The 22,556-nt window shown below is 37.6% G+C and overlaps 1 protein-coding gene across 2 annotated transcripts in view; it reads right to left on the bottom strand.

Annotated features, from left to right (window-relative positions):
• RAB1A (RAB1A, member RAS oncogene family) overlaps positions 1-21,570 on the bottom strand; it is a 29,787-nt gene extending 8,217 nt beyond the window's left edge. The window contains exons 1-3 of one of the 2 annotated variants that reach the window (XM_060411581.1): positions 21,355-21,570; positions 6,017-6,089; positions 34-129 (exon numbers count right to left, since the gene is read on the bottom strand). In XM_060411581.1, coding sequence (XP_060267564.1) covers positions 34-129; positions 6,017-6,089; positions 21,355-21,377 — 192 coding nt within the window. In that variant the 5' untranslated portion in view covers positions 21,378-21,570. 2 annotated transcript variants of the gene reach the window in all.
• Between the last annotated feature and the right edge of the window lie 986 nt (positions 21,571-22,556).

Below are 22,556 nucleotides of genomic sequence, written 5' to 3'. Positions count from 1 at the left end.
TTCCAAAAAATTTCTAGTCCAAAAATTACTTACTATTTGAAGTTTGATTGTTTTCCCATCTAATTCTATAGTTCTTATTTTGAAATCCACACCAATTGTGCTGATGTAGCTTTCTGTATATGTATCATCCTAAAGGGAAAAAAGTTAACAATTAAAATGAATGTTCAATAGAGTAAGTAAGAAATATGTTAACTTTTATCTAGAAAGCTGATAAAATTCGTAAGACATAACAGTCTGAGAACAGCCACTCCATCCTGTTCCTGCACTCAGTTCACATTCTGAAGACAAAGTGCTACTTAAAAATGGCTTTTTTCCAATAGCTATTCTTTAGTTTTCCAATCATATCTTGGCAAATTCTTTATATGTATCATACAGAGAAGGTTTTATATTTTGAATGATTACAAATGATTTTTCTAATTTGCTAATCAGCAGAATTCTTGTTCCTCCACCCCCACTGGTTATTCAGTTTATTCAACACAAACCTATGATCATGTCCCTCTCCCGAAATTCTTTCATAAGTCAATTTTATTTCCTAGATATCACTTTTAAAATTGACATATAATTCACTTACATAAAATTCACCCCTTCAAAATACATAATTCAGTGGTTTTTAGTATATTCAGAAAGCTGTGCAACCATCACAACTATTTTAATTCCAAAACATTTTCTTCACTCCAAAAGAAAACCCTATACCCAGCAGCAGTCAGATTTCTTCCTCTCCCCCTAGACTCTGGAAACTACTAATCTACTTTATGTTTCCACAGATTTGTCTGTTTTGGTCACCTCACATGAATGGAATCATATAATGTGACCTTCTGTATTTGGCTTCTTTCACTCAGCATAAACTTTTCAAGGTTCAGCCTTTTTTGTTTTACACACACACACACACACACACACACTTTATTTTATTTTTGGCTGTGCTGGGTCTGGTTTTTCTCTGGTTGTGGTGAGTGGAGGCTATCCTCTAGTTGAAGTGCATGAGGGTATTCTCTTTGCAGAGGCTTCTCTTGTTGCGGAACACAGGCTCAGTACTTGTGGCGCACGGGCTTAGTTGCTCCACAGCATGTGGGATCTTCCTGGACCAGGGATCGAACCTGTCTCTCCTGCACTGGCAGATTCTTTACCACTGAGCCACCAGGGAAGCCCCAGCCATGTTACAGCATGAATCAGTACCTCATTCCTTTTCATGGCTGAAAAACAGCACACTGTATGGATATCCTACATTTTGTTTATCAGTTCATGGACATCTGGGGGGTTTCTACATTTTAGCTATTTTATCAATAGTGCTGCTATGGACATCTGTGTACAAGTTTTTGTGTGAACAATGTTTAACCCAAGGCTAAACTTTTAAAATTACACCTGTTTTTTCCCTAAGTACCTATTACAATTATTTTACTCATAATGAAAACAAAATTCAGTTTTTTTTCTTTAAGTGAAAATATATGTAAATGGAGAGATCACACTTTCACCATGTAACCCCATTGTACAATTATCAGGCATAAAGCACCGCCCAGGAAGTATTCTGCTAACAAAAATGGATTTAGGCTCAATCAAGCCTAAATCTATTAAGAGTAGCACTGTTAAAAAGAACTTTCTTTGATGACAGAAAAGTTCTATAGACTGTGATTGTCAATACAGTAGCCAGTAGCTCCATGTGGCTAGTGAGAACAAGGAACTGAATTTTTTATTCCATTCAATTTTATTTAAATTTAAATAATCGCAAGGGCCTAGTAACTACCATAATGATATATAAAGCACTGCTCTGGGGCTTACTTCCAATTACAGAAACAGGAAATCAGGAGAGACAAGTTTAAAGACACCACAGAGAAGCAAATTGACAAACCTAAAATGCTGGACAATTTATAGGACAACTGCCCCAGTTTCTGCAAAAAGAAAGTGACATGAAAAATACATAAATAAAAAAGGAGGAGGTGGGAAGTGGGAAGTTGGAAAAACTCTAAAAGACTAAGCAGCAAAACAACGAAATGAAAGTATGAACCATGGGTTTTTAAAAAAATTGAAGTCTGGTTGCTTTACAATGTTGTTAATTTCTGCTATAGAGCAAAGTGATTCAGTTATACATATATAGACATTTTTTCATATTCTTTTCCATTATGGTTTATCACAGGAAACTCAATAGTTCCCTGTGCTATACAGTAGGACCTTATTTTTCCATTCTATATATAAAAGTTTGCATTTGCTAACCCCAAACTCCCACTCCCATCTCTCTCCATCCTCCCCTCCCCACCGCTGGCAACCACAAGTCTGTTCCCTACATCAATAAGTCTGTGTGAACCATGTTTTGAATTGTGATTCAAACTAACACCACACTTCTTAAGATAACCAAGAACATTTATTTTGTAAGTCAACAAATGTTTTTTATATGATAGTGTATGAGTGTCACTCAGTCATGTCTGACTCTGCAATGCCAAGGACTGTAGCCTGCCAGACTCCTCTGTCCACGGGATTCTCCAGGCAAGAATACTGGAGTGGGTTGCCATTTCCTTCTTCAGGGGATCTTCCCAACCTAGGGATCGAACTCAGATCCCCTGCACTGCAGGCAGATTCTTTACCAAGTGAGATCAGGGAAACCCTGTATTAAATAACAGTATGCAAGGGGAAATGACACATTTGGGATTTTTATTTGTAGCACTCCAACAAAAGGAGAAAAAGGACAACATGAAACGAGTGTGGGCAAGTCTTGATAATGCTGAATCAGATGTGTACATGACACTGAGACAAAGATGGCTAAAGACAACTGTAAAGTGTGATCAGAGTTCCAAGTGGCGAGAGACAGCTATGTTGACTTATCCTCCACATATATTCACATTTCGGTATAAACAATCACTGGGTAAAAGGATATTTTTGAAGCATTGAATGCAATTTGACAAAATACTCATCATTATTAGATATTCATTTTTTAAATTTAAATTGTCAAGTAAGTTATCACGTACTATAGAAAATGGATAGAGAACATTCAGCACTAGAACATGGCAGGTGCTTTGTTAGAAAAACTTATAAATGCTATTATTAACAGAATTCTTATATACCCCTAAATAACCCTTACTTGCGTGCCTCTGAGCCACTGAACTTGCCATTTCAACTGTCCAAATTTTCAGTATCTCTTTCTCCCCACTCCCAAGCTTTATCCCCCTGGCTCCCTAGCCCGTGGGCAAGTTGCCAATTTTTATCCGTTTTTCAAATTTGAGTTCAGGCAACAGTGATTGTCCAAACATTCCCCAATTCCTTGGCCAGTAGTTAAAGAGATTCTTCCCTCTGTGCTCTCAAAGCTTATTATACATTTCTTAATCATACTTTTTACAGCTTGAATCTATTTTAGGGATCTGAGAATCAGTATTTTAAAAATGCTTCCTGGCTGATTCTGTGTAGGTAATACTGAAAACCTGTGACTTAGGTCTGTAGGAACTTGGAAAGGATTTTCTTTGAAGCGCAAATACCTCAGGCTACAGCCATTTCCCTCAAGAAATGCTAGCTTCTTTCCACCTACCCAGATCACTGATTTAATACTAAGAATTAATTTTTTTAATACTTGTCACTTTAATAAATACTAAGTATTATCTAATTTTGACAGTAAGGAATCAGCCTGTAATGCAGGAGACCTGGGCTCGATCCCTGGTCAGATTCTCTGGAGAAGGGAATGGCAACCCGCTCCAGTATTCTGGACTGGAGAATTCCATGGACAGAGGAGCCAGGTGGGCTACAGTCCATGGGGTCACAAAGAGTTGGACACAGCTGAGCAGCTAAACAAAAAAAAAATTTTAAGCCCTTTAATTACAAATAAAACTGAACATTTTTTCATATTTACTGGCAATTTGTATTTCTCCTTTTGTAAACTGCTGACTCATGCATTCATTCTTATTTCCATTCGGACAAATACCCTTTCCTCATTGGTGTACAAATGTGCTTTATATACTGAGCCTATCACCTCTTCCTCCAAATACTTTTTGCTAGGACTTTTGTTTTCTAACATTATGTGTCAACATTAATTTTAATGAAATCAAATTTAACAGTCTGTTCTTTCCTGATTTTTTTCCTGTTAGAAAATACTTTTACATATGATTAAAGAGCCACCTAGGTTTTATTCTGGTACTTACATGGTCTTATTTTCAAATTATTTTATATATAATGAATATACATGAGACTTATTAATATCTCATCAGAAAAGTAATATTAAGTATTGAGATGCTGTCAAGCTTGCAGTGGTGGATTTTAAATTTTTTTAAATTCTAATTTTCCCTTGAAAAGCTTGAAGTTATTATAGGCAACAAATGGTATCAGGTATTTTCCTTGAAGTGACAAGTCTGTTCATCTGATAAAATGTATACCCAATACTCAGTTCTAGATAAATGTAGCCTGTTAGTTGTTCTTTCAAGTTAAAAAAAAAAAGTTCAATGAAAAAAGCAGCTAGTTCAGCTCATAATGGAAACAACTATACAAACGCTTTTCTCTCCCTTAAGACAACCAACACATTCCAGTCTTCAGTAAAACTGTTTTATGTGTACTCATTTTTTCACACAGAATATTTAAAAACACTCAACAAGGATCAAAATCTTTAAAAATTAGTAAGTGTCCATCAACAGATGAATGGATAAAGGAGATGTATACATACATATATACATACCATGGAATACTAGTCAGGCACGAAAAATAAAAATTCGCCATTTGCGACAACATGGATGGACTTGAGAGGGCATTATGCTACCTGAGTCAGAGTGAGAAAGACAGATACTGTATGGTGTCACTTACACGTGGATTCTAGAAAAACACACACAAGCTAATGACTATAACAAAAAAAGAAACAGACTCACAGATTTGAGAGCAAATTAGTGGTTTTTGGCAGGGAGAGGGGAAGGAGGAGCAAAATAGGGGTAAGGGATTAAGAGGTACAAACTATTATGTATAATACAGAAAGTTACCAGGGCATGTTGTACAACACAGGGAATATAGCCAACATCCTATAATAATAAGTGGAATATAACCTTTAAAAATTGTGAATCACTATATTGTACATCTAACAGCTATAGAACACAGAACATCAACACAGAACATCAACTACACCTCAATTGTTAAAAGTATGAAAAAAATTAATCATTTTTTCCTGTTTCATCAAAGACACACTTAAGTGATAATGGTGTTTTTTTCCTCCCCTATGAGCAAATAGAGGTAAACACCATGACTATGAGCATAATCTGGGGCTTAGCATTACTTCAGTCCAGTTCAGTCGCTCAGTCGTGTCCAACTCTTTGCGATCAACATAGGACTAATAAGGCACTTGCTTTTGCACCATCAGGGCAAAGATCAACAGAGTGAAAAAAGGCAAATGTCTTTTGTCTTAGTACAATTACTAGGTAATTATTTATTCAGTAAATACTAATGATTTCATGTTATTAGGAAGTAGTTTTTGATCTCATGGACTCCAGGAGGGTCTTGATAATCCCCAATGGTTCACATCTTAAGAAGCAATGATCAAGATAGTGAGAAGGAAAACATGTTAAATTTGAAGGCAGTTCATAAACACTATGAACAAGTCCGTGCATTTTATTAAGTTGAAAGTTATTATTAAGTTATTTATCAGTCTAAATTTAAATGACGACGACGCCACTGTCAAAAAAATAAATAGTCTGTACCAGGCCCTGCTTTTTCTTTTTATTCTACTAAAGTTTTACTTGAAGATTTGTCTTCCATCAAGTCATTTTCAACACAAACCTACCATTTTTTCCCTTACTCATTATTTATGTTGGAATGAAACATTGTTTGACCTCCAAGGAGAGTATCAGACACTTTGACTTTATATCCACAGTTTTCCTGAATTTCTTTTAGGAACAACAGTATTTCCTCTATTTAAAGAGTCTAGATATCACTGGGAATGTGTATTTGGAGGCGTCACATATAAAATTCTGGAAGAATATCCTGAATAAAACAGTTTTATCTTTTGTCTACCCAGAAAATATACACAGCATTAATTCCTTTAAAATCATTTTTGATTTCAACTTACTGCAAACCTAAGAAGAAGGCAAGACTTTCCAACCCCAGAGTCGCCAATCAGAAGTAACTTGAATAAATAATCACTGCAAAGAGAAAAAGAAAATCACATTAATAAAAAGCATACTGTATTATAAGTTCTACAACAACAAAAATATAGCCAAGACTAATAGCTCACTGAGGAAGACTACAGCTTGTGAAAAGCCCATGGACGCCCTATAGAAGCCCAAACTCCAAGAAACAGCAGTTTGGGGCCCTTTTGATGAATCACTGAACATAACAGGATTATGTATAAATAAGATAGACAATGTCACCCTTATCTCTAACATCACTGAACTTCCACGTCCAAGCAACGAATGAAAGGAAACATAAGTGATATGCATTCTTGGAAGAGTCCAACAGACTTTCTCTAGAAAAATCCCACTCTTCTGCAATATTAGAATACAGGGAGTTAAGTTTCATTTGTTTTTGCCAGTGAAACAAACAAATCTCTCCTTCAACTTCAAATCTCAAATCCTTATTTCATAGCAATCCTCCAACAAAGGGCTTTTATGAATGATCCTTCCCTAGCATCCACCTGGAGTTCTCTTTTATTTTAAACTAGAGATATAATAAAAACAAGGAGGCTGTTCGTGTAAATGCACAACTTTGCCAACATTCTAAGCTTGTATTAAAGCATACTTCAGAAAACACTGGAAAAAAAAAAAACAAACAAAACACTGAAAGCTAGGCTATGTTTATGCACATTTACCATCACTGAGACTATCTCAAGAATTATCTCCAGAGAGCCTTTCATAAATCTCAAGACAACAGTCATCCCATGGTCAAAGGAACCACTCAGAGATTCTACTCTTCCCAACTCTGCCCAGTTCTGTAAGTTCTTTTAAAGCAATTTCAAAACGACAGAAAATCCAGAATTTACAGATTTTTTTCAGAAGACATACAGGATTCTTAAATTTCTCCCCTGTGACTTACTTTTTATAAAATGCTATCCACTTAAAGTGAAACCCAAATATCACTTGCAAATGAAATGTAGATTACAAGTGTATTTACATGTAAGCAATATGTTTGGGCACGATTATCTCTGGGATTATTAATCAACTGTTTACCGAGATTTATAACACCAGGGGGGCTTTCCTAGTAAAGAATCTGCCTGCAATGCAGGAGACCTCAGTTCAATCCCTGGGTTTAGATCCCCTGGAGATGGGAATAGCAACCCACTCCAGTCTTCTTGCCTGGAGAATTCCACTGACAGAGGGACCTGGTAGGCTACAGTCCGTGGGATCGAAACAGTGGGACATGACTGAGAGACTAACACTTCCACTTTCATCGAGGTTTATACAGTGATAAGTATTAAAACTTTCAGATTTCTGGGACTTCTCAGGTGATCCAGTATTTAAGAATCCACCTTGCAATGGGGGGACATGGGTTCGATTCCTGGTTGGGGAACTCAGATCCCACATGCTGCAGAGCAACGAAGCCAGAGTGCCGCAACTACCAAAGTGCACATACCGTAACTAGAGACTGTGAGCCACAAGGAACGGTCCCGCAGGCCGCCACCTAAGACCCAATGCAGCCAACTAAATTTAAAAAATATTTAAAAACAAACAAAAAACACATACCTTTCTAGTTTACCAAGTTACTGTAGTACACTTATTGTCCCTAATTATACCAAAAAAGGAAAAAAAAATTTTTAAATCCTGCCCTAGTAAATGGCAAAATAAAGGTCACAAAAGGTAATAAGCTTTTAAAATAAGTGATTAAGAAGGGCTGATTGAAGCACAGGATGAACTTAGTAACACCCTTTCCCATTTGAGAGCCTAAAGAATAAAAGGGGATAGTAGGGATAGGTATTATAAAAATTTACCCTTAATAAATTATTAATACCTAATACCAAACAACTTCTATTAGTCAGTACATTTGCTGACTGGCTTCAGTACTATTGATACCCTTCTCTTTAATTAGACCAAATGAATTCTTAAGAATGATGAACACTGAACACTAGCAATGAGTATCTTACAAGTTTACATTTCAGTTAGCAAGAAAAATCACAGCACCAACACAACTACAGTTACTTTGTTTTTAACAGAAATTATGACACAGCAAATGCCCTGAATTTACCAACTTTCCTGAGCACAGTGCCAGGTATCCAGTAAACACTCAATAAACATGCCCTGAATCAGTGGTACTGGTAAAGGACAGCAATGGGCTACAGATGTCACCTCTGATGTCACTAATTACCATAAAGATCAATTTTTCTCTGCCAGAATAACCATGAGGCTGGAGAAAAACATAAATGCTTCCTAACTATGTTACAAGTTACATTATGGTTTCAAAGAAAGTAGCAGTCAATTTTTTAAAACTACCTTTTTCAATTATCACATTCTTTTTTAAATTTCACAAACAGCATTATTCTGAAACATCATTTATGTGTTTCTGATAATTTAAAGGCCAGAGCCATTATAAATAATATAAAGAATTGAGCACTGTGCTCCGCAATGAGTCTTGCTAAAGAAGCCTATTTTTTTCTCTCCCAAACCATCAGTTTCACTAACGTGACAAGACACATGGAAAAGAATGGCAAACAAAATCAACCAACAAATTTCTTGCCTTATCCAATTTACACACCAAGAGACTATGATCAACAGCACGTTACCTGCATTGGAACGTTTTAAATTACCTACTCCTGTAGTAGCTTATTTCTAAACTATTAATATACACGAAGTATGATAACTCAGACTTGAGATCACTTAAAGATATTTCTGTAACTATAATTTACAAAACAGAACAAGTAATAATGTTGATAGGAAATATGCGCATCTAAAGTTAGAAAGCTCAAGATCAGTTCTGGTACAGAGCCAAGGATAATTTAGCAAAATATATCTTTCTTTTATTCTCAAGAATTTGAATTTTCAGTCTGCAATACCATTTTGACTTATGTGAAAAACTGAATTCTATCAGTTGAGAAATTTTTGTAAAAGTAATCTTTACAGATTACAGTACAACTATAATCGACACTCTCCTAAACTAGATTGTTTTCAATCAAAACTTCCTCTAGTCTTCTTCATGTCTAATTTACAATGACAATGATACTTTATACCTTCTCCCCATAGTAATCTGGAGTTTTGTTTTTCCTCACTCTGATGTTTAAGGTATCTGTCTGTGTGATGGTAAACTGACTTACTCATCCAAAATATAATATTGTGCCTTTAACAAAGCACTGTATCAAGAGTTCAGAGAACATTTTAATTTTGTGTTTTTAATCAGGTCTCTCTCATTGTGAGTAACAGCTAAGGAATAGTCATTCTTGAGTAACATTTTGGGCAAAATGCCAGAGAAAAAAGTCTACAGGAACATGGCATGTTAAAAGGACAGATAGCAAACCTCAAAGGCCAAGGCAACAATTTGAGCCACAGAGTAAACAATCATGTACTGGATTATAACCCCCAAAATAAAACAAATATCCATGAGTCCATAAGTATTAACTAAAGAGGAGAGAAGGGACAACTCTTCCTTACATGAGGATTCCAAATAATACATGTAGAAGGAACAAGAGAAGTAGAAAATCACTAGTAGATTCACTGCTGCAGACAAGATCCACTGCTGAATGCTAAAATTAGTGGGTGAAACTTCAAGGAGAGTTAAGGTATCTGCATGACCTCAAAACACGCCCCCCACTTCAAATGTTTATTACTGCAGTGGTTTTAACACAGGCCCACAAATCCGATGCATACTCCTCCCTCCAGGAGATGGGGCCTCTTTAGCTCCCTTCCCCTGAGGGTGCATTGGTTCTTAATGACTGGGGGGGGGGGTGTGTGTGTGATGTCTGACTCTTTGCGACCCCATGGACTATGTGTGTCTGTGTGTGTGTCTCTGTATGTGTGTCTGTGTGTGATGTCCGACTCTTTGCAACCCCACAGACTATGTGTGTCTGTGTGTGTGTGTGTGTGTCTCTGTGTGCGTGTCTGTGTGTGATGTCCGACTCTTTGCGACTCCACGGACTATAGCCCACCAGGCTTCTCTATCCATGGAATTTGCCAGGCAAGAATACTGGAGTGGGTTGCCAGTCCCCTTCCCAAGCCTCACGAATAGAGCCCTGGTCTTCTGCATGGCAGGCAGATTCTTTACTGTTTGAGCTACAGGGAAGTCTCACCTCTATGGCACCTCTTCCCAAATCTATAACCCCATCTAATCAAAAGAAAACATCAGACAAATGCAAATTGAGGGAAATTTACAAAATACCTAAGCTCTTCAAAACTGCCAAGATAATGAAAATCTACATTGAGGAAACTCAGATGAAGGAGGCTAATATGATATAATAATTAAATACAACATGGTCTCTTGGATTAGGTTCTGGAACAGAAAACGACATTACTGCAAAAACTGGAGAAACAACTAAAAGTCTATAGTTTAGTTCAGTTTACCCATGTTAATTTCTTAATTCTGATAAATGTACCATGGTATATAAGATGCTAACATTAGGGGAAGTTGGACAAAGGGCATACAGGAATTCTCTGTACTGCTTTTACAATTCTTCTGTGAATCTAAATTTACTTCAAAATAAAAAGATTTTAGAAAAACAAACTATGAGAACATTAATGAAATAGGTATAATCTCATTGAAAAAAGCTAGCTCCTGATATTTTTTAAATGTGAGAGATATATTTTGTGTTTTCTTGAGTTAAATCAATAATCATAAATCATGGTAGAATCTGTAAAATAAAAACTTTGCTTTTGAGGCACAAGTATTTTTTCAGAAAGTTACTGCAAAGTGGAGATAATTCAGTGAGAAAGTAAGACAGTTAAGACTGACAAAGATTAAGACTGCATGGAAGTGGGGCAGATTCAGCCTTTTAACAATTGGATGGTGGGATGCCAAAGGCAACAGCAAGTGAAAAATTATTTTTGTTATCAGTTTCTCCTTAGGTCAACTCATGGTCTACTTTTTCAATACTGCAGACCCTTTATTTCCATTATTTATGATCTGAACATAAATCTCAATACCCGTGCCATTTTTGCATGTAAGCATTAACACTTTCCGTACCTTAAAAAAAAAAAAATCACTATTGTGAGAGCATGAAAACAGTATTTTTAAAAAGTTACTTAAAACCCACGTCTATTAAAAATTCTATTTAGATAAAATGTTTTCCTTTTTATGAGGTTACCAAACTGCATACATAAAAGAGGAAGGAGATGAATCTGCTTGTTGCTCAATCTAAAATACTACTCAGAATTCCATTATATCAAGAGACTATTACATGATATACTATTACGTAAAAAGATTATAGAACATCTTTGTCCAGAATAACCCATTATCGTTAAAAAACAATTTGTACACACATAAAAGATTTGGGGAAAGAAGGGGACACTTCTAAACTGTATGATTATACTTGTCTTCTCTTTCTATTTTTTAAAATGTCTGCAATCACACTGTTATTACTTTTCTAACCAGAAAAAAAAAAATGCTATTTGAGAAGAGGAAAAAATTTTAATCAATGGCTTATTCAGTGACTAAACAACCTAATGAGTTCTTTTGGCACACCTGCCCTAACACAAGTGACACCTAAGTAGGCAGAGTAGGTCAAGGCTGGAAGCAGGTAGCATTGGCACACTCCCAATATAAGCAACAAAGATATGAATCAACTTTTTGGATTAAATAAAAATAAACATTTTTTATCTTCTTTTATGAAATAAAATTTGGATTATCACATACAGTTCACCTGTCAATGAAAATGTTACAAAAGAAAGTTGACTGACATTAACACAACTTTCAACATACACTTTGGAAATACACCAAGGAAGACAAGACAAAGTAAACAGTGGAGAATTATATAATTGTTTTTATCCAAACAGTACACCCCAAAACACAAATTTTAAAATGTCAGCTCTAAGTATACCTTAGAAAAGACCAGCTATTTTACAAAGTTAAACGGAACCTGTAATTTCTTCTCTTTCACCTAGAACAAGTTCACTTGCATGACACGAAACGTGTAGTTTTACCTTTTTATAAAATCATACTTGAAAACAGCCTAAAACTAAGCTCATATAACAAATTTAAAACAAAAGTCATGATATGAGATTATGATATAGTGGGCCCAACAAATTTTAATTCGTCTTTAAACTACACACAAGCCTATTAGCGTCTGGAGTTTAAAAAGATTAAGAAAACTTTGGAGCTGCAATAATTGTGCATGACATCAACTCTTCTTTACTCACTTTATGCTCCACAGAACACAATTCAAAATTGATCATTAGGCTAGAGAATAGGTAAGAACTTTTTCATATGCTTCAATTGTATTGTTTGAATTTTATAGAGCACATATTACTTTTCTGATTAAATTAATAAAAACTAAACAAACCTTCAGTAATAGCCGAAAGCAACCTGTTAGTCGAAATAAACAATTAAGATCTGAGAGAGCAACAGTCTTTCCTTCATATTTAAAAAAATTGCCAAGCAATTAAAAAAAAACTCTCCCTACAACTGACCACTAAAACCACAATTAAATAAAACATATTTAGAGACAACAGATTAATTTTCGAGGTTCCATTTTAGGCTCTGTTTAAAGGTGTTCCAAAAACCCAAAGCTGGAATTCGGAAAATGAGAGAAACTTTGGTTGATTGGAAGTAGTAAGCCATACAAGAGGACAAGAGAGTAAATGGTCTTAAAATGCATTTAATGGCAAATATTTGCTGAAAAGCACACCAAGTGTCCACTATCTCCTTACCTTTCAAAGCCTGCACGGGTTTTAGAGCTGGAAAGACCTGTATTTGAATTCAGGCTCCATCAAATACTAGCTACAAAATCTTAAAGCAAGGTACTCACCTATCACTATGTTGCTCTATTTCTTCACCTGTAAAAAGATTCCATTAGCACACTACCACCCAATTAGAGGGCTTCGCAGGTGGCTCAGTGATAAAGAATCCACCTGCCAATGCAGGAGGCACTAAAGATGAGGGTTCGATCCCTGGGTTGGGAGGATCCCCTGGAGCAAGGAAATGGCAACCTACTCCAGTATTCTTGCCTGGAAAATCCCATGGACAGAGGAGCCTGGAGGGCTACAGTATATGGGGTCGCAAAGAGTCGGACCCCACTGAGCACACAGGCACACACCTGAACCACCTGATGAGGCTCTGGTCAAGAGTACAAATACTGCCTCTAAAATAGCTAGCACAGTGTCTGGTACATTACAGGAGCACAGTAAGTGGCAATTATCATTGTCCCTTCCTCCCTCCAATCCAGGATGTAACCTGATGAAAAAATTCAAGAGCTACAGACAAAAACGTTGAAGCTGTTTGTTTATCCGAAGTTTCTGTACAGATGACGTGTGACAAATTACCAGTTTAATTTATATAAAGTAAAAGTGCAAAAATTACCAGGTAACAGTTATAAGTACAATGATCAAAACTAGCAACACATACAACCGTAAATTGGTCTGCAGCAAATAAGCCTGCCTCTCCAGTAAAAGAAAGGCATTTTGCTTTACCTGCTTTTCTCATAGAAAAGGCCTGCATGACTTTCAGGCACCAAGTAGTCAAGAATAGTCATGAGGAAAAAAAAAAATAGTCATGAGGGTAGAAAAACTGAAAATGGATACAATAATTAACTTCAAGTCCAGAGAAGCTCTAAAGATCAACCAAACACAAGATGTGAAGAAAGTCAAAGGCCTATTAACAATACATACCTCACAAACCCTTTTTTTTTTAATTGAAGGATAACTGGTTTACAGAATTTTGTTGTTTTCTGTCAAAACTCAACATGAATCAGCCATAGAAAGGAGAGGATGTATGTATACTTTCTTAACATTTTTAACAGACCTCTCCAATCAAGAATTTTAGACATAATTGGCCACAAAAATGCTAGTTGCCTAATTAACTGGCTTAATTTCAAATTCCTAGAAGTTAACCACACACAGTAAACTGGAACCAGCATACCTGGACTGTAAAATCACAGGCCCTTGAGTTAAAATTCCAACTCTACTGCATTTAACTCTTCTCTGCCTCCAACTCCTGTAAAATTAGGACCCTATTTCTTCATTGGATTAGGGGAAATAATGGACGTATGTAAAATTTCTGACTAGAGGCGGGAACTCAGGTTGTTTCCTATTGATCTTAACTCAAGACTAGCACCAGGGCTTCTGGAGCGTCCTCCTCAGTGCTGTGTTCTTCTTCAGCTAAATCAACATAACTGAAACTTTCTGTCAACAATTGAAATCCTAGGCCCCTTCTCCAATTTTTTTGCACTATTATGCCATCCTAGTCTCTACAAAAAAAAAAAAAAAATCATAAGCTTTAATTTGCGCTAATACTGTTAAATTGATTATACTTGCTTAAGTTTGAGTCATCTTAACTAACTGGTAAGCATCTGGGAGTTGTATAATCAAAAATTAAAACCCCTCAACTCCTAGCATAGTGTAATGACAAAAGGCTGGCTGTTTTATCAAGCTTTTTCTCCAAGGAAATTAGATTTTTGCGTGTGTCTACCTACATGCGTGTGCATGTGTATGCTCACTGAAAGATTTTAAATATCTGTATTGAAAAATTTTTTCAAATAGGTCAGTAATCCATGTTTGATGATTAAATGTGTTAGAAAAATTTAACAAGCTCAAAAGGCATAAATGGACTGTATGAAGTAAGTGGTATTCTGAACTTAAACCTATGGTTTTCAACTCAAAATGCTGGGTTAGTTTTTTTTTTCGCCCATTTCTCACCAATTCCCTTGATATATTTTACACTCTCAGATGATAATAAAGTCAGTATATAAGTCCTACTTTATATATAAAACCTATCAGAATGAATCAAGACATCTATGAACTAGCACACAGAACCTGAACACATATAAAGTGTAACTTACTGCTTAAATTAACTTAGAACATTTGTTTTAGTAGAGAGTAAGCTCAGCTCAAAACAGCATGGTAAATTTTAGAGTTCTGACTTCATTAGCTTTAGTAAGTGATGAACCCAATTGCTCTTTATGAGGACAAATGCCACCCACCAACCTATAAATTAAGCACTAAATAATTTGACAAAGTTGCTTAAACTATCCTTCTATAAATTTAACTATTTTTATAAATCCCATATAATTCAATTAAGACTATATTACATATTACTCTGATCTAGGCATTTACTCTAATTACATCCATATGAATTTTATAGCAATAAAGATAACTGCAGAGATGACATTGTTGTTCATGTGAACACTAATGCTGTTTGAACTTAGTGTGTCTTTGTTTCAAGAATGTTGGAAACACTTCATCTATCAGTAACTTAATGAGAAACAAACAGGTAAACATTTTAATAAAAGGAGATTTAGAAAAGAAAAGCACAGACTAGGTCATCAAAATAAGCCATACCCAAACAAATCTCCCATTTTGAAATTAGTTCAAGATCCCAGATTTAAAGCTAAAATCTGTCCCCCTTGGGTTTCTACATTTCAAAAGAATGGCAGTGAAAATTCTCTTTTCTGTTTTCAATCTTCTACATCAGGCATTTATAACTTGAGGTTCACGAATACGCTCAGGGAATGTGAACAGCTTGCAACTTTATGCAGAATGCTATGAGTATGTATATACATAGGCAATAGATCCATAGTGTTTATCAAATATTCCCAAGGGTACATGACCATAAATCGGTTAAAAATAACTGCCCTAAACGGGCAGAGCAGCAAGTACAAGTAGTAATTCCATTTAAGTACTATTGTTATTCAAAGAAAATACAGTCAGACACGTTAAATTCATCACTGTCCTGGAAAACTTCAATTATATAATTCAGTCAATCTCATTTGTAAAGCTCACTAGTCTGAGGTACAGAGTGCATGAAATGCCCTATGTGAAGACCCTAGCCAAGTAGCTGGCACAGAGAGTAAGTACTTGTCAATTAGTAGCTATTATTATCAAAATTAATGTTCCCAAAGAGTGGTTCTTATGAGCAAAAGTAATACTACCTGTCAAAATCTATAAACATGGAACAGAGCGAACTTAACTGGAACCTATATCAGCAACCTTGGATTTAATAAACTGACCCATCAGTCAAAAAAGTACCAAGGAAAATTTCATTTCCTACTTCTCCTTTGTACCCTATTTCTTCACATATTTAAGTAAATAAACAAACCAACAAACATTTATTCTCTGGCTCTCTAAAGCCTCAGGATTACTTTCCCTTTATACTACCCTTTTATAATTTGAAACATCACAGGGTGGGTCCAAAGAAAAGCCAAGTCCTCGGTTTTCTTCCCTGAATTCTATTCCTGATATCAAAGAAGCAATCTCTCCTCAGCCCCACCTTCTACAAGAAAACAGTGGAAAAGCCTGACTGTTCTCCTCTCCCAGAGCAGGGCAGGGAGGTGGTCATTTTGTCTAACTCTTACTAAAACTTCAAAATGCAGTTCAGATGAACAGTGGTAAAAAGCAGGAAAGTCAACACATCTAAGATATCCCAGGCACTGGCATCCTACACCCATTTTTAGTTTCTCTTCATCTTTTTATTTTGCAAATAAAAAAAAAAAATCTCAGAATCTTAAAAAGCATTTTATTTAACCCCATTTTCATACATTAGGAAAGAGACAATAGGTAACAGCAAAAGTAAGCTCTTAACTATCAAAAAGGAAACTTAACTATTACAACTACAAGTGGTAAAACCATCATATTTGTAGTCAGAAGTTGCCAAGGAGAGCAAAAAACACATACACAGCCAAAGGACTGCTGACAGGATATGAACATAACAAGACGTTAAGCACTTGTTACATCACTTAGAAAAATCACTTATTGCTTCTAGAACAAAAATTGAAATACTAAAGAAATAAAATTACTCACAAAGCAAAATTCTCTTTAAAAGTCAACAGTTGGCAAGAGAACACCTGATTCTAAAGCTCTTCTACCTTTAAAAAAAAAAAAACTTTCAATATGTAAGACACTGTCAACATCCTATACTTTAACCTATTCATGATGAAAAGGAGAAGAAATTTTAAATGTAAAATTTCAGTTTCTTTAAATGATCCTACAAGATCATCCACTCACGCCAAACTCGTAAGATGCATTTTGTGTAAAGTCTACATAGCTACTGGGAACTTACACTATGCAGAGAAATTACATACACTGATTCTCTACAGACATTAGTCATATTTTGGACAGTGAGAATACTTCTTTAAACTTTTTTGAATTTCCCAAATCACTACTAACACCATCAAAAAGTCATCAAAGCAACCAACAAAAATAAAACCTATTTTTAGTTGTTTTCTGCTTCTTTTCTAATAAAAAAAAATTAACTAAAAATTATGTAAAAGGCAGTAATGATGTATTTATCAATGAAATTACACTGTTAGCCAGATAATAGAACTGATTAACTTGTTTTTACTTTCAAATCCTTAAATTAAAAGATAGACTTATTCAAAGCAGAGCACTGGTCCAAAAAAAAAAAAAAAAGTCAAATGTTCCTTGAATCTACCATGACACAAAACAAAGTTTAGGAGACTGATTAAAATATATGCCATACTTATGTTAAAACATAAAAAAACAAGGTTTAAAAAATTTTTTTCTTTTACAAATTTTTCTGCAATGAACTAGTTGATCCAGGGACTACCCTGGTGGCGCAGTGGGTAAGAATCCACCTGCCAATGCAGGACACATGGGTTCCATCCCTGCTCCAGGAAGATTCCACATATGGTGGAGCAACTGAGCCCTCTGGACTGAAGCCTGCACGCTCTAGGGCCCATGAGCCACAACGAATGAGTCCCTGTGCCACAACTCTACAACAAGAGAAGCCACCACAATGAGAAGCAAGGGCACCCAAACTAGAGCAGCCACCACTCGCTGCAACTAGAGAAAGCTCTCGTGCAGCAACAAAGACTAAGAGCAGCCAAAATATATAAATAAAGAAGTATATACATGTCCAAAAAAATGTGATCTTTAAAAAAAAAAAAACTAGCCAATCCAAAGACACTACTACATATAGGTCTTCTGACTGGAGTTAACTGGTTGAGATAGGTACACGTATTTCATTCTTAACATACTCCTTATAGATGAAGCAGCCAAAATGATTTTGACACTAAAAAAAAAAAATCCAACAGAAGCTAGTGGATTAGGAAAAATGCTTCTGGTATGAGAATAATGTTAAGCATTTCTTAACCAGTGTGCTGAAATAATCACTGCCTGCTTCACCTCCTAGCTTAGGAAAATTAAAATCTTTCTTCAAATCTCCGGAAGAAAAAGAAAAGAGCTTTGACGCTTTCCATCTACTTTTTCCACTGCTCAGACTCCACTCTGGTTGCATTTTGTTTTTGTTTGTAGTATTCAAAGTTCAAATGAGTCAGTCATTACCCTTAATTTCTGCTAATAAAGATAACCCAGGACCATTTCTCCCAAATCAGCCAAATAACATGGAAAGTAGTCAAAGAAAAAGCTTCAAATTTAATCATTAATGGACATATTTCTTATTCTCACTCCCAAACCAAAAACTTACAACTTAAAGATTATAAAATAAAAGCATTCAGTAATAAAGCTACCAACAGGTAATCGTATCAACCTACACAAATCTAAAATCTTGTTCATTCTGAGAGAACCAAACTTTTGTCAAGAACACATTTTATTACCAAATTCAGCAGCACCCATACAGCAGATTTTTAAAGTTTCTCTAAGAACATGACAAACCAAAACAAGGAACATCTGGGGTGCACCTGTAAATATTCCCTTGTATACTATTGTTTCAAATTAGCATATAAAGTGTACACTATAATACATGTGTATTATATAATGCACTATATTGTACCTGGCATATAATAAGTGGCCATAAATGTTAGCTATTAGGGTAACACTGTAGAATCATAAAAGGTACTCATCCATTAAAAGTTTTAACTTAAAAAAAAAAAACCTTGGATTTTAAAGTTTAGAACACGGTTTTAAAGCAAATGGGCTTGTGTCTGCATGATTAAATTCCAAGAATTTCCTTCTTTTCTCTAGTTCCCAATTTTTCTCTAATTACTTTAATGATGCTAATAAACTTGATTAAAGACAAGAAATTGCTCAAGTCAGATTCTAAAAATCTGCTTACTGGTTGCCCTTGTGACCTTTCATAATAAAATACCACCTCTTCTCACCTTAAGTACTTTTCATTAGTGCTTTTCCAAAGGTTTTTCCAAGCTACTAGGTTATTTTACTTATGAGACAGCCTAGAATATAAATACAGTAGCCCAGGTACTGGCACACTCCATGCCATAAAAATATAAAAATGATTTCTGGGATTGATTCTGTTGAGGTCATTAATCTAGAACCGTCAAAACAAAGGATGGTTTGACACTCTACTTAAGAATTACTATCCCTGTCATTTATTAACCATTCTTCTTTCTTCTTCCCTCCTGAACAATCGTTCTCACTCCCTCTGCTTCTCCAAATCAAATGCTAATAATGCCCTTACTGGTTTATTCTCTACAAGGTCTTCCTGAACGGTACCAGCCAACCACAACCCCACAACTTCTTTTAAAATCTTGTGGCTCCAATCCATGTCACACATCTGGAACTTGCCGTATCTACTGGTATTTAACATATATAATATCTATTTTTTTATATTCCATTATCAATTCCTTGAGGATAAGGGTTATATTCCTAAATTTTACTATGACTGGAAAGCCTTATACAATGATGTACCCTGCTCTTACAAGTTTACCAAATTCTTTTACATATACATATCCCCAATAGGAATAAACACTGTTGTCCTAATTTTACAAAAGGAGAAATAAATTCAGAGTCTATACATGTAGCAAATTTAAGAAACTCCCTGAACAGAAGACAAATCTCCATAAAATGGAAAATCCATGTACTTTACTGTTGCCAGGACAACTTCTAAATTAGAGGCCTCAAGTTCAACTCTGTCCAACTATGCAAAACCAACTTTGTCCTTGGAGCTCTTGATAAAAAACTGCCAGCATAACCAACAGGACACTATTAGAACACTATCTTCAACTTCTTAAAGTATATAAAATTTTAATAAAGTACTACAGCTTCTGTTCAGAACAGAAAGGGACATTTCTGCGTCAAACCACAGTATTAAAAAAGTTGAAGTCAGAATGCATTTTGCAAGAGCCATGTGACACACACATGACAGTCAGCTAAACCCATGGGTGTACCTTTTAGGGGAAATATTTAGCAGTAATTGACCAAAACAGCAAATAAACTCAACATTTAGGTCAAAGATTGATCTCTGCTTTAAAAAATTCCCCATCTCCCCCCAAATCCTTCTGACACCCAGGAATACCAATTAAATCTCCTTCAATTATTCACTAATTTCAAAATGCAAACTGTTTTAAGGGCCATTAAGGAGAACCCAACGAAGTCTTCCTAAGGAAAGAAACACCGGGTCCCAGGAAGGTGACAGGTGTGTCACATCTGCTGTGGTGACTTCTTGAGGAAGCAAGAAAAAGAAATGCATTAACTTTTCATGACACGTCACGAAACCTCATTCCCTATCTGCAAGCCTTCAAGTAGGTAATTCAAAACCTACAGATCTATCAAAGGGCCCATTCGTTTTTCTCGCAACTTTACAGCAAAGTCTTGCTTGTATTTGGTAATACCACAAAGATGTCCCTAGGTTTAGTGCTAGTGTTTTGTTTTGTTTTTCCCTTGACCTACACAAGGCAAAAGGACTTCGGTGTCCTCTTAAAAAAAAAAAAATTCTCACGAACGCCCAGGTTTTTCAGGAAGGCAATGGGCTCGCTGAGTTCGTAAAGAACTCCAGGAAATAACTAAAAAAACAGAAATAAAATTTTTAAATCGATTCTCACCATCTATTCATTCCCCGTAATCCCACGCTGCCCTGAAAAGCATCCATATTACCTGCAACCTGGAGAGGAGGGTGGAAGAAACAGCCAACAAGCTCAAGATTTACAAGTAAAGCTGGTTTCCACCCCGAAGGTTCTGACAGCTCCGCAGAGCGCGGGCGTAGGGTCTGACAATGCCCTCTAAGAGAGTTGTCTCACCTCATCCCCACCCCTTAAAAAACTGGCCCTCCTTGAAAAGTCACTGCCTCCAAAAAAAGCTACCCCTTCCCACGGCTCCACCACCGACTCCCAGACGCCCCAACCCTCTTCGCGGACTGTCCCTACACACCGGCCCGGCACTCAGGCCAGTACTACAACCAAACCGGGTCCAGGCCCAGGCGGCTCACCCCTCCGGCCCGACCCCTCCCCTCCCCTCGGCCGCCCCTCCTCCGTCAGACAATGGGGCCCGACTCCCAGCCGCCAACCTCTCCTGACCCATCACCCTTACCTCACCGAGGCCGAGGCCCCTTTCTCCGCCCTCCTCGCCCCCTCTAAGCCTTCCCAAGGTGGCCCACGGACCCAGCCGACCGGTGCTCTCCTGCACTCACTATTCGGGATTCATGCTGGACATGTCACTGCAGCTGCCGCCGCCGCCACCGCCGCCCTTGCTGCTGCAGCCGCCGCCCTGACTCTCCGCGCCACGGGTAGTCGAAGGAGAGGAATGAGATAGGCTGTTCCAGGAGAGCAAACGTCTTTACCCCACTCCGTCCCCTTAGAACACAATCAGCAGCCGCCACCACTCAGCTATCGCTTCCACCCAAAATGGCCGCCGGCGAACCAGGAAATAGGAAAGCCTTAGACCGAGGGGCCTTTACACAGCCCAAAGGGCGGCCGCACCGCGTGGCATGCCGGGAAAGAGAGTTGCGAGCGCGGCTGCGGACGCTAGGGAACCACGTGCAGGGCCAAGACCTGGACTCAGCTTCCCGCCAAGCTCCGCGCTTATGGCGCACGCGTACTTGAGGGGCTGTCGCTCGCCCCATTCCCCCTTCTCTCAACCCCCCCTCGCTCCGCCCCTCCCTGCTCCCCTCCCCGCTGACTCGCTGGCTAGGACTTCGCTCGGACTCCCCCTAGCGGATTGGCTAAGGCCGAGCGGCCCTGGTGATGTCATCAGTGAGACGTGGCAGCCGGGCGAGTCAGCGCCCCACGGCGGAGGGGGAGGGGAAGGGGAGGGGAGGGACAGAGGGCGGTGCCGGCAGCTGGCGGAAGAAGGGGGTGGGGATCCCGGGACCCTGCGGGCTGGGGAGAGAGGGGTCGGAAGCCGAGGGACCGCCTGAGAGCCTAGGTGGAGGAAAAGGGAACTAGGGGGTCTCGGCTCCTGTGTGCCTTTTGCTGGTCTGACCTGCTTCAGGCTTGAGCTTCCCCGCTGGTCCCAGGATGTCCGCTCTAAAGATGGAAGAAGACTCGAGGGGCCTCTGCGGAAAACTTTGGGTCTCTGGAAAACACGAAGCCTTTCTTTTCCATTCTCCGCCTCACTCAACCAACGCCACTGGGCTGGTTATCCACCAGTGTTGGCACGACCATTTTATTTTTTGATTTCTTACTGTTCCCTTTCCAGCCCTGCTCTGAGCACCTCAGCCTGGATATTGCAGCAGTCTCCGAGTGGACTGTCTGCCTCTGCCTCTACTCTGCCCCAAGCCATTTGCACTCACATCCAGATTTATCTTCCTGAAACATTTCCATCTCTAACCCCACACCTTTCAGTGCCTCCGCATTGCGTGGACAGGACACAACCCTGAGCCAAACAAAAATT

Source organism: Ovis aries, chromosome 3 (genome assembly GCF_016772045.2).
Source record: "Ovis aries strain OAR_USU_Benz2616 breed Rambouillet chromosome 3, ARS-UI_Ramb_v3.0, whole genome shotgun sequence".
NCBI classification, from domain to species: Eukaryota; Metazoa; Chordata; class Mammalia; order Artiodactyla; family Bovidae; genus Ovis; species Ovis aries.
The sequence above is the reverse complement of the archived record's forward strand: the minus strand, read 5'-3'. Positions and strand labels throughout refer to the sequence as shown.